Here is a 13,189-nt window from a genome sequence, read left to right as displayed (position 1 = left end):
AAAATGAATGACTTTAGCAGAGTTTCTTCAAACTGAAAGAGTTAGAGAAGAGCAATAAAAATGTCAAATGGGCAAAAGAGATTGATGGACAGTGGAAGCCTTTAAATTGGCAGCTTAGTCAACCATCGCCTAAAATAAAGCTGCAAACCATCTCTAGGAGACACAGGGTTGTTCTAGGGTGCCTTGGCAAGGAGGGAAAGGGAAATGGGAAATTTCTGTATAAGATTCTGGCAGTGAATGAATGGAAAGAACAAATGAATGAGAAAGTTTTTGTTAAGGGTTTTGGTATTCACCAAACATTGGGCTCAGCATTGTGGATATAGACAGAGAAGCAAGATGATTCTTGCAAGATTCTTGGCTGGAGGGGCACCTAGGTGGTAAAAAAGATAGAGTGCTGGCCCTGGAGTCTGGGACCTGAGTTCAAATCTATCTCAGACACTTGACACTTAAGAGCTATGTGACCCTGGGCAAGTCACTCAATGCCAATGGCCTTGCAAAAAAAAAAAAACTGAAACTAAAACTGAAACAAAAACAAAGCAAAAAAAAGAGATTCTTGATCAGAAATGGTATATATCCATGAGCAAAAGTAGGCAGAAAGAAATGCCACTTTGCCTAGCTGTTTGACCTTGGGAAAGTCACTTAACCCCATTGCTTCAAATAAATATTTTTTTAAAAGAAAGAGATGCCACCTAATATGTTGGGTAAGACCAAGAATCAACTTCCTGGATGACTGGATAGCAAAAAAGCACCTTCTGAATGCCTTGGTTCATTTGGACCCCTATACCCTACCCGTTCCAAGACAGAGGTAATATCTATATATCATGCACATGTAGACACACATGATAAAATGGCACCAAGTCTCCTTTAATGGACACCTCCAAGCAAGCCCACCCACTCAATTATGTTATTGATCCAAATGTAATCAATAAGATAATAGCAACCACAAGAATTGGAACCCATGATGCTCAGCCTTCTTACCTGAGAGAGATTCTGGTCAATGATTGCCACTGTGGTCCTTGGGGAGAGCTCTGGGAGGTCAAAGGGAACCACCACCTTTTCCTAAAAGATAGTTTTTAAAAATTGAATACCTTCCAGAACCTCTGAACATCTGATGAGGGTGTACAATAATTTCTGGGGAACATCTGACGCATAGCTTTCTTTGTCCCTATGTTGGTTTTTATGTCAGTAGGAAGCCTTTAGAGATGGAGATCAAAGTGCCACCATCAAATATATATATATCTGAATGTGCCCCATCCAAGCCCACCAACATTAAAAGCCCCAAAATGGCCACAGTCTCTGCAAGTCTGTTGAAAACTTCCCCCATACCCACACCTACCCTACATCTTTGGAAGCTCAACTCAATCACCATCTCCCACTAAGACCATCCACCCCAGGAGAAATTAAACTTTTTCCTTCATAGTGTTTCAAATAAATCATAGCTTCCTTTTTACCTCTCCTATGTCCTTAAGTGGAGTCTGTTACTTATTTTAATATTGTTGATGTGACTGCCTCTTTCTATCTACATTGATTCTTCATAACAATGCAATATAGAGAGTTTTAGGATGGCGACCTTGAAGTCTGAAAGTTGTTCCATCATTTTTCAGTTGCATATGTCTCTTCATGCTCCCATTTGGGGTATTCTTGGCAAAGATCCTGGAGTAGGTTTCCATTTCCTTTTCCAGCTCATTTTACATATGAGAAAACTAAGGTAAATAGGTGAAGTGACTTTCCCAGGGTCGCACAACTACTAAGTGTCTTGAGACCACATTTAAACTCTAGGCATCATGGCACCCCTTAGCTGCCCTAGTGAGCAAGACTTTGAGTTCAAGTCCTGCCTTTGAAATCTATGGAATATATGACCTTAAGGAAATCATACAATTACCTCTCAGTGTTCTAGGTACTCTCTAAGGCTCCCAAGTTCCAGTGAAAGTGCTATCTGTCATTGTCAGAACACCAATGGAATCCCAAGTGTGAAGCAAGGAACAGTATTACATGCAAAAAATATTGATTCATATGTATGTTTTGCTTTCAGGTTTTCAAATCATGGTATCTCCACTGATCCTCAGAGCAATCCTTGCAGATTAATTATATAGATGAGAAAATTGAGGGCCAGAGAGATGACAAAGTAAATTGATGGATCAGCTAGGCAAGTCTGAGGTAGGATTTGAATCCAGGGTCCTCCTGACATTGGATCCAGTGCTCTATCAATTTGGTAATGCTTCTTCCATGAGAAAGCGTGTTGCTGTTGAGTCATTTTTCAGTCATGTCTAACTCTCAGTGACTCCATTTTGGGAGTTTCTTGGCAAAGCTACTGGGGTGGTTTGCATTTCCTTCCCTAGCTCATTTTACATATGAGGAAATTGAGGCAGACAGGGTGAAATGACTCGCACAGGGTCACATTGCTAAATATCTTATTTTTCTTTTTTACTTTTTCTTCTTTGAGATTTTTCAGTGCAATGGGGTTAAGTGACTTGCCCGAGGCCACACAGATAGGTAATTATGCTAGGTAATTATTAAGTGTCTGAGGCCAGATTTGAACTCATTTTATACTCCTGAATCCAGGGCCGGTGCTCTATCCACTGTGCCACCTAGCTGCCTCACCTCGCTAAATATCTAAAATTGAATTTAAATGCATGAGATGAGTCTTCCTGATTCCAAGCCCAGTGATCTAGGGTATCACCTAACTCCTTCATAGGAAGAACTCTATGCATTCCTGATACAAAATCCATTGAATTGCTTGGGTGAGTGGTAATATTTATGAGGGTAGCTACTACTCCAGGTGTGCTGGGAAGATCCTTCCATGTCTGGGAAGCTTCCTTGATCCTCACCCCTTCATCCAATCAAGGGAACTCTTTCTCTTCCACAAAGCCTTTCTTACCTGTACACAGGTTCTATCCTCCCAATATAATGTAAGCTCCTTGAGGACAGGGACTAATTTGTATCTGCAGACCTAGAATCCTTCCTAGTTCAGAATAAGAATCATTAAGAAATGACCCCAAGAGGACCCTGTGATCTCTGCTCCTGGCTCCATTCTCTTTCTCCACACCCCCAGAATCCTTAGGCAGGCTGGGTAGCCCCAGGACCCTGGCTTACTAGCTAATTCTACCTTAGTTAGTTTGGTTGACTTCACAGATCTTTACTTGGAAAGGTCTAAAGCAAACTCAGGGCAATTATTTCTTATAGATAATATTTTTACTGAATCTACCTTTTGCCTAAAAAAGATTATAATGTGTTTAAAAAAGAACGGATGTTAGGAGTTACATGGCACAGTGGATAGAGCACTGGCCCTGGAATCAGGAAAACTTGAATTCAAATCCAGACTCAGATACTTAATAATTACCTAGCTGCCCACATCTCATACCCTATTACCAAAATAAGTTCACAATGGATTCAGGATTTAGATATAAAGAGCAATATTGTAGATAAACTAATAGACCAAGAATTTCTCTATCTATCTGATCTATGGAAAGGAGACAAATTTATGACCATGGAAGAAATAGAGTGCTTTATAAACTGCAAAATGAATGATTTTGACTATATTAAATTAAAAAGGGTTTTCACTAATAAAATCAATGCTGCCAAAATTAGAAGGAAAATAGAAAGTTGGGAAACAATCTTCACAACTGGGATTTCTGACAAAGGTCTCTTTCTAAAATATAGAGAGAACTACATCAAATTTATAAGGTTTATAAGTCATTTCCCAAATGGTCAAAGATACATGACTAGAGAGTTTTTCAAGTGAAGAAATTAAAACTATATGTAATCATATTTTAAAAACACTCCAATTTATTATTGATTAGCGAAATGCAAATTAAAACAACTCTGAGGTATCACCTCACACCTACCAGATTGGCTAAGATGACAAAAAATGGAAAATGATCAATGTTGGAGAGATTGTGGGAGAATTGGGACATTAATGCATTGTTGGTAGAGTTGTGAACAGATCCAACCATTCTGGAGAGCAATATAGAACTATGCCCAAAGAGCAATAAAACTGTTCATACTTTTTGACCTAGCAATTCCAATTCTAGGCCTATACCCAGAAGAAATTCTTAAAAATGGGAAAAGTTCCACCTGTTCCAAAATATTCATAGCAGCTCTTTCTGTAGTGGCAAATAATTGGAAATTGAGGGGCTGCCCATCCATTGGGGAATGATTGAACAAGTTATGTTATATGAATATAATGGAGTACTATTGTTTTATTAGAAATCACAAATGATCAGACTCTAGAGAAGCATGGAATGGATTAAAGGAACTGATGCTGAGTGAAGGGAGCAGAACCAAGAGAACACTGTCCACATTAACAACACTGTGAGCTGATCAGCTATGATGGATGCAGCTTCCCTCAGCAGGACAACCCTAGTAGATTGACAGTGGATAATGTTATCCCCATCCAGAGGAAGAAAAACAAAACAAACCAAAATCCTTCAGAATATGAGTAACACTACATTCACTTTTTTAAAAAAAATCTCTTATGTATTTCTTTCCCTTAATCCTAATTCCTCATACCAAAAATGACTAAACTGTAAAACATGCTTAACACAAGGTATGAATACAATATTAGCCTGACTATTCCCCACTGAGGGGAAGGAGGGTAGAAGGAAATTTTGTAACTTAGAAATATGCATAGGCATAAGGATGATAGTTTTAAAAACACTTTCAATAACACATTTCAAAAAGTAAAACATCAGTAAATTTTTTAAATGACCTAGCTATGTGACCTTGGGCAAGTCATTTAACCCCATTGCCTTGCCAAAGTGATATCATTGTCCTCTGACAAGTAACTAAGCACTAAGTTTGTACCCCAGGGATGGAGGGGATTCTTTGGGTGATCTCATGAGGGCAATGGGGAGTCAAGTGTTTTTTGGTTTTTTTTGCTTCAACATCTTTCAAATTTCCATTGAGATCAGTGAAGGCAAGGTGGCCCTTGATAAATGGGATCAAGATCCCAGGCTCTAAGCCAGTGTTCCCATGGTCCAGACACCTCCATTCTCAGAGATCCCATACCCCTCTGGGGCTTCACCAGGCAAATGGACTGCATGCCCACAGCTCTCCCTTGCAAGGTTGGAAGACCATGGAGAGACCCAAGGAGACAGACCAGGAGCTCAAGACACAAATTTGGATTCAGAAAGAGTTTTCCTGTTCAGTGTCAGAGGCTAACCAAGTGGAAGAAATCTACACAGCACTAACCAAACAAATGGTTGTCTAACCAGCTGTGCTGCCAACTTCAATGTCTCAAACCGTGGCCGTGGCTCATTTTCCTCTGCTTTATTAAATCAGGAATTAACTTAAGCCAGGGTCCCTACACTTCCTATCCTGGACCATGCCAAGCCCAAGGGTCTTGGAGTCAATACCAATATACCCCTTGGTTAGCTGAATACCCAGGGTGGTATAAATTGTGGAAAGTCTTGAAGTGGGGAAGAGTACATTATAAAATATGGTTAATATATAGTGAGTTGGTTTTGCTCAACTATTTTTTTCTCAGTTCACTCTTGGAAAATGGAAGACAGGCACATCTGGAGATAATTGCAGTACAAAATTAAATGGCATCAGCTAATTTTGTTTCACTGGGTAGCGTAAGAAAGGAATCTGATGCCATAAATAATAGGGAGTCATCAGGTGTTCTTGAGCAAGGGAATGGCACTCAACATTCATTCAACAAACAGTCAGTTGGCAGCTTCTGGGAAAACAGCAGCAAAAATGAATGATTCTTTGTCCTCAATTATCCAAAGAATACATTCTTTTGGAAATGGAGTTTAAGGGATAATTTGATGTCAGTAAAAAAACTTCCCACTCTTCCTCCTGGCTCATCCTTTCAGGAGGGCATTCTTTTTTTTTTAGATTTTTTTTTCAAGGCAATGGGGTTAAGTGGCTTGCCCAAGGCCACATGGCTAGGTAATTATTGTGTCTGAGGTTGGATTTGAACCCAGGTACTCCTGACTCCAAGGCCGGTGCTCTATCCACTGTACCACCTAGCCGCCCCTCAGGAGTGCATTCTTAAAAAGGTGAATGGCTGAGGGTCCTCACCTCTCTATAGCGCTCTAGCTCTGACTCAAACTTCTTCTGGAAGAACAAGGTCTGCAACCGCTCATGGACATAATTGTGGCAAAGCTCCTCAAAAGTGGCTGCCCGTTCCTTCTTCTGATGACGGGGGTTGTGGAAACCTGGGCTGTCCACCACCATGATGGAGAACATGGACAGATGGCTGGAGGCCAATGACCTGGGGAAAGAAAAGGAAGGGAAGCATCAGTAGGAATTGTTACTTCCACCAACATCCTAATAGAGGGAGCTTCTCCTTTAGGGCTGACTTCTCCTATGTCCTGTCAGGTTCCCTTCAACTTCATCCAGGGTTGAGCTGTAAAGTTCCTAGTTAAGGGATGTAATTAGTTCCGAGGCCACCACCAGAAAACTGGGAGGCTTTAGCCCTTCCTCCTACAAAGTTAACTCTTGCCAGGTCATTTCTAACCTCAACCATCAGTGGCTATGGCTCCATTCATCTTGCTTCTCTCCTTGGGACTCAGATCTAGAGGAGAATAGGAAAAGCACAACCAGCTCCTTGGGGGCATGATGGCCCAAGAGAAAGGATGCAGGAATCAGGATGCCCATTTTACAGAATGGCAAAAAAGTCAGAAGGAAAGGACATTTAGGTAACCCCTTAAGTCTGGCATAGCTCTTTATAGATATTATCTCATTTGAGCCTTGGGACAGCCCTACAAGGGCTGTGGAATGGTAGGGAGAGAGACAGTGTCTGTGATTTTACTGGTATGGGGTATCTGAAGCAGCTGGGAAGCAGAACGTTTAGAGAGCTGGTCTTGAATTCAAATCCAGCTTCAGTGAGGTGACCCTGTTACATGTCTTCTTTTGCCTCAGTTTCCTTATCTGTAAAATGGGAAAAATAACAGCAAGCCCCTTTCTGGGTTATGGTAAGGATAAAATGCCATAAAATGCACATAGAACCTTTAAAACCTGCAAGTGCTATAGAAATGTTCTTGCTGTTGCTGCACGTTACCAAAGTCAACACTAAGAAATCATAAAATAGATGATGAAGGTGGCACTCGAATCCAGATCTTCCTAGTTCCAAGATTGGTCCTCTGACAATCATATTACACTTCCTAGGCCCATTGGCCCATTTCATAGATGAGAAAACAAAGACTCAGGGAGTTTAGGGTATGTGTCCATGGTCACACAGTGAAGCGGCATCTGAGCATTCCAGCATCCATGTCCATATCTCTTCTATCTCCCACAGGGAACCTGTCAATAGCTTCAGAAGAACTTTTACCGCTCTGGACTTTCGTTTCCTCCTCTGGAAATGAGGAGGTTGGGCCAGATGACCTCTGCAATGACCTACTGCTAGGTCTCTGCTGGGGATCCCTTCAGAGCAAGATTATGATGTTGATGTTCCATCATCTTTCAGTCATGGTCAACTCTTCATGGGGTCTTCTTCACAGAGATACCATCTTCTTCTCCAGGTCACATTACAAATGAGGAAACTGAGGCAAATAAAATTAAATGACTTGCCCATGATCACCCAGCTAGTAATTATCTGGGACACTGTGATTTAAATCCACATCTTTGTGACTCTAGACCTGATTCTATGCACTTTGGTGCCCCCAACAGCCCAGGAAGTCTATCCCATGGGCCAAGTCTTCAATGGTCCCTATAAAGAGAACCATTATCATCAGGCTCCTCTGGACTCAGCCCTTGAGCTGCACCAACCAAGCCTGCCCTTCTAGAAAACAATTCCTCTTTCTTTTCTCCCCCATCGTCATGGCTTCTTAACTCACCCATCCTCTACGCCATTTGCTCAGGATTTTGTTCAAGACTATCAGCTACACCGTGAGTCATCTTGATCAATTTATTTAATAAGCCACCAGGGTTGGCATTCATCCCTGAAGATATAAAGACCAAATCGAGGTAGTCTACATTCCACCAGATAATAATAATTAAAACAATAAGTGAACATGGATAGGTCTAACAGTCAAAAGACCAGGGTTCAAGTGACTAGCATTTATAAGTCCTTACATGTTGGCGAAGTGATTTCCCCACCAGGACCCTTAGAGGAGGTTGCACAAGTATCCTTCTCCTCATTTTGCAGATGGACAAGTGGAGGGGTAGAACATGGGAGGCAGAATTAGAATCAAGGTCTCCTGCTCAAAGGAAAAGCCCACTGTCTATTCACACTGGCTCTCTGAGGCTACTTGGAGTCAATGACCTAAACCATGTAAGTAGTATGGTGCTTTTCTATTGGCAATGTTCTCAGTCCCAAGACAAGCCAGTAAGGAACATAATTTGAAGGGAGCATCATCCTTCCAATCATCCTACCATCATCCTTCCAATTCTAGTTCCCCTGTATGGGCACAACTTGGGCCTGTTGAACCCTCAGGCTTCTCCTTTGGATTCTCAGCCCAAGGCTAAGTCCCAATCTCTTCACCATAGTGGAGGTCATCCTCCAAAGTGAGCTAGTACAAGTCTGGGCTCTGACAATGAACTTAGCTTCCACCCATTTCTAGATTTCTACATAATTTTTCAGCAATTTGAGAGGACAGGCAGACAGCCTGAAATCAAAGGACTTGGGGTCAAATAGCAATGAGCTGCTTCTTTCAGTGTGAGCTCCTGGACGTCAGGGATTCTGAGACCTAGCACAGGAGACCCCAATTCAAATCTTGGGTAAATCACATGCTATGTCTATGATTTTGGAAGTTATTTCTCTCTGAACCTCAGTTTTTCTCCCCTGAAAATAAGGGAAGTGGGTGAATGAACTCTGAGAACACAGGATCTGTTGCACGACAAAGAGGAGGAAAACTGAACCCCAGAGGAGGGAATTGAGCTACTCCAGGTCACTTGGCTAGTACAATGCAGAGTTAAATTAGAAACCTGGAACCTGCTTCCAATATCAGTGTTCTTCTGGTCCAGCTTATTAAATGAATAAATAAATGAATAGATAGATGAATGAATGAATGAATGAATGGATGGATGAGCAGACAAATGAGCACATGAACAACTGAATCTCTGTAGTCCAAAAGGACAATCACCAGCCCCAGAGAGAAGCCCTTGGTAGACAGCAAAGTCCTTGGAGGCGGAATCTGCTGATGCATCTTTGCGGCCTTTGACAAACGCTATGATTTGGAAATTGTGCTCCACGCTCCTGGTGATTTACCTCCGGTGATTTCCCGGCAGCTCAACAAAAGGCTCCACGACTTTGTTGAAACATATGTTTTCTGGTTTGACGCGGTGGATCACTGTCAGAATTACTTAAAAGGCTAGAATGGGCCAACCATGAGGATATCACCAAAGGAAAGGCAGCCCTGCAGCCTCCACCCTTGGGAACTGGGAAGCAAAACCAAGCCATTTTTTTCCTCTGAGATAAAGTCATGGTTGAGTGGTCCAGAATGGGCTTAAGGGCACACGGGGCAGGGAGAAGAAAGAACACGGCCAAGAAAACTAGACCAGGTGACCATGGCTGTATCTGTGATGTGTTGTGTGATCTTGGAGAAAATCACTTCATTTCTTTGGACTAGTTTTATTTTCTCTTAACCCTTGCTCTACCTTTCTCCAGAAACGTTTTATTGGAATGAAAGTGAGCAATAGATCCAGAGTTCAATGGAGGGAGGGTTACATGGATCACAGTCTCTACCCACCACCAAGAACCATGAGAGGGAGAGAGGGAGAGAGAAAGGAGGGGGAGAGAGAGAAATAGAGACAGACAGAGATAGACACAAAGACAGAGAGACAGACACATGAAGCGAAAGACAAAATCAGAGAGAGAGAGAGAGAGAGAGAGAGAGAGAGAGAGAGAGAGAGAGAGAGAGAGAGAGAGAGAGAAATTAGAACATAGGTGATAGAAAAAGGAGGGAGACTGATCAGGTAATAAGAGGAGTCAGGGGAAACAAATGACCATGACCATAGTACCTGTGTGATGTTCAAGGCCCCAGAGAAGGCACCTGGCATTACTGGATGGATTGCTTAGTGAGCAGCAGTGGGAGGACAGAGGCAAGAATGAATCATACATGATGAGGGAGAGTGGATGGCTGGTGCCTGCATGGGTGGAGGGATGACCCACACTAGTGAATTCCCAGAGCTCCAAAGTAGAAGTACTTGGAGATGAAAGGTGGGATGGGGAGCATTATCAAGACAACTAACACCACCTAGGAGCTTTGGAGGGAAGCTAAACTCTCCCTTTAATATCAGCTATCTGATCTCTCTGCTTTCAGTCTCTGTCTTCTCTCTAGACTACTCCAAAAGAATACTCAGAGCCAACATATACATCTTCTCTCTTATTCAAAAATCTCCAGTGACTCCCTATAATCTCCACAATACAATACGAAGTCCTAAATCTCCTAAGGTCCTTCACAGTCTTAACATAAGCTATCTTTACACCTATTTTCATATCATTCTCTTCCCTCCCTACACCAGCAAACAGGTGTGTTGGGTGTCTCCTACATAAGGCTAAGTTTTAGAGAGCAGGGAATGTTTGATTTTTGTCTAGCACCTGACTCAAGGCTTAACATATAGTAGGCACTTAATAAACGGTAGCTTGATGGATGAATTGATTGTCCATAAACAAGGAACATTCCCTATCTCCATACTCTTACCCAACTTCTCCCTCATGCTTGGGATATTATCCCTCTCCATCCACAATGGAGAACTCACTTTCTTCAAAGCTCTGCCCAAACACCATCTTAAGTCACAGAGTTCTGGATGCCTTTAAAAGAGGTGCAGATAAGAGGGAGGAATCAGGATGCAGCTGACCATGAGATCCATCTACTGATGGGAGGCACGCAATGGGACCATGGGAGTCGGGTTGGGGAAGGAGAGGTTCCATGTGGCAACTGGTGAAGGGGGGTGGGTGCTGGAGAGAAGAAGGGAATTTCCTCTCATGGTCTAGATCACAATGCCAGAAGGTACAAGGGACTCCTGTCTATCTTCCCACTGGTTCAAAAAAGGAAGTCCATCAACCAGGCTGAAGGCTTCACATTTTCTTTTGGACTGACAAAGTTTCCCATAGTGTGCTCTAACTGTCCACCTGAAACAGCCCATCCCATCACCCAATCACAGTCCTCAAAGAAACCTTTTGTTTCTCTTCTTCTTTGCATAGGATTGGGGGTTTTCACTGGCAGAAAGATTATCAGAGGAGGAAGCACTCTCCACCAGTACAGATCTGCATCTATTCAGTAATTTCTAGCATGAAGGAAACACCAATTTAGATCACTCAAAGTTGTGACTTATTCAGGGTCACTGGGCCTGTACAGGTCAGAATGGGACTTGAACTCAGGTCTTTTTGGTTCTGAGGCTGACTTTCTTTTTGAGAGACAACCCTGATAGACATAGGTCATATATTCTTTGTATAGACATATATACATATATATATATATATATATATATATTCTATATTTATTTCAAACAAGATAATATTTGTAAAGTATCTTGCTAACCTTCAAGCACCACATAAATGTTTGTTACTATTATTACTAATATTATTGGCGGTAGTTATGGCCACATTTATTATTCTGTTATTATTCATTTATATGTTTAAAGATATTTTATGTAGTATGGTTACTTTTATTGCTACTTGGTTTTGACTTATCTGGACTAATGTGGCAGCATCTTCAATAGAACGTAAATTTCCTGAAGCAGGAAAATGTATTTTTATCATTTCATCTCTATTGTTCCAGAACCTAGAAGAGCACCCTGACCACAGCGGGTAATTAATAATATTTGAATTAAACCAAATAGATCTCCTGCCAGAAAGAGTCAGGGACACTCCCACCATGACTCCCATCAGTAATAGAACATTGCTGTATCTATCGAATTCCTCTATTGAATGGAAGCTCCCTGTGGGCAGGGTTGGATTTTTTTGGTCATTGTTGCTTCAGCAGGCAGCATGTACCCAGCCCAGAGTTGGCGCTGGAGCATTTCTAGCCTGAATTCCAAATAGAATCTTCATAACACAGTAATGTACAGACAGTGCTTGTCTGTTCCCAGGGAGGACAGAGAAAGAAGCTGTCTGAAGACTCCCAGACCCACAAATTTCATATCCCAGTCTCTTTCCAGGACAGCCTTGGGTGCCTTCAGTTCAGCTTTCTGGGAGGATCAAAGGGGGCTTGGGAAGAAGCCTGGTTCCTCCATTTGTTTAGTTCTAACTACACAGTAGTAGCAATAATAACAATAACAAATAGTGAATATATATAAGGTGCCTACTAGAAGACACTATCCTTTTGTAATTTTAATTTTTTTAATTTTAGAAAGGTTTTATTTATTTTGAGTTTTACAATTTTTCCCCCAATCTTTCTTCCCTCCCCCACCCCCCACAGGAAGCAGTTTGTTAATATGACACTATCCTAAGTGGTTTTTGCAAGCATTATCTCATTGGATCCTCACATCAATCCCAGGACATAGATGTTATCATCTTTGGCTTAAAGATGAGGAACTGAGACAGACAGAAGAGAAGTGACTTTCCCAGGGTCACCCAACTAGTAAATTTTGAGGTTGGATTTGAACATCAATTCCCATGCTCTATGTCCTGCCCCTCCTAGCTGCCCCTTTAAAGTCTTTAGCCCCAGACCGCAGTGAAGCAGCTTCCATACCTGTTGATAAGTGAGACGATGACTGTGAATAGTTCTTCATAGAGGCCAGAAGCCATCCCTTGAACACACTCCACGCCCGTCATTTTGGGCCCTGAAACAAACAAGAGAAAAGGGAGGCATTGCTGGAATGACCTCGTGCTCCTTGGCTTTCAGCTTCAGCTCCTGTTATGTTCCCCCATAAATCCAGCACTGGTCTAACTCAGCTACTTGCTTTGCCTTGAACACACCCTGCAGTTTCCCACCTCTGAGCCTTTGCTCCTGCTGTGACTTGTGTCTAGAATTCCTTCCCTTTCCACTCAACTTTGACTATGAATTCCATATTTTTGTTGGATTTTTTTACACTGATTCAATGCTTCATGGCTGGCAATTCCCTTAACAACTTCAAGAGTGAGTATCATCATTACAATTTAACAGCGATGGAAAGTGTGATCCAGAGAGGACATATGATGGCAGACTCAAGGATCCAACCTAAGCATTTAGGCTTCACATCAGAAGGATCATTTCCATTACACTCCAGGAAAAGTGGAGAAGCCATGAGGAGGAGAGAGAAGAATTTATTTTTATTGAGAGGATGCTCATGCCAAATAAGGGAATAGATTGGAATC

The 13,189-nt window shown here is 41.9% G+C and overlaps 1 protein-coding gene across 1 annotated transcript in view; it reads right to left on the bottom strand.

Annotated features, from left to right (window-relative positions):
* Nucleotides 1–13,189, bottom strand: part of MYO18B (myosin XVIIIB) — a 362,548-nt gene that overhangs the window by 229,833 nt on the left and 119,526 nt on the right. Inside the window, 3 exon segments of the mRNA XM_074206167.1 lie at nt 979–1,059; nt 6,028–6,220; nt 12,585–12,675. Coding sequence (XP_074062268.1) covers nt 979–1,059; nt 6,028–6,220; nt 12,585–12,675 — 365 coding nt within the window.

The sequence above is a fragment of the Macrotis lagotis genome, chromosome X, assembly GCF_037893015.1.
Source record: "Macrotis lagotis isolate mMagLag1 chromosome X, bilby.v1.9.chrom.fasta, whole genome shotgun sequence".
Lineage (NCBI taxonomy): Eukaryota > Metazoa > Chordata > Mammalia > Peramelemorphia > Peramelidae > Macrotis > Macrotis lagotis.
This window is presented reverse-complemented; position numbering and strand designations above follow the sequence as displayed.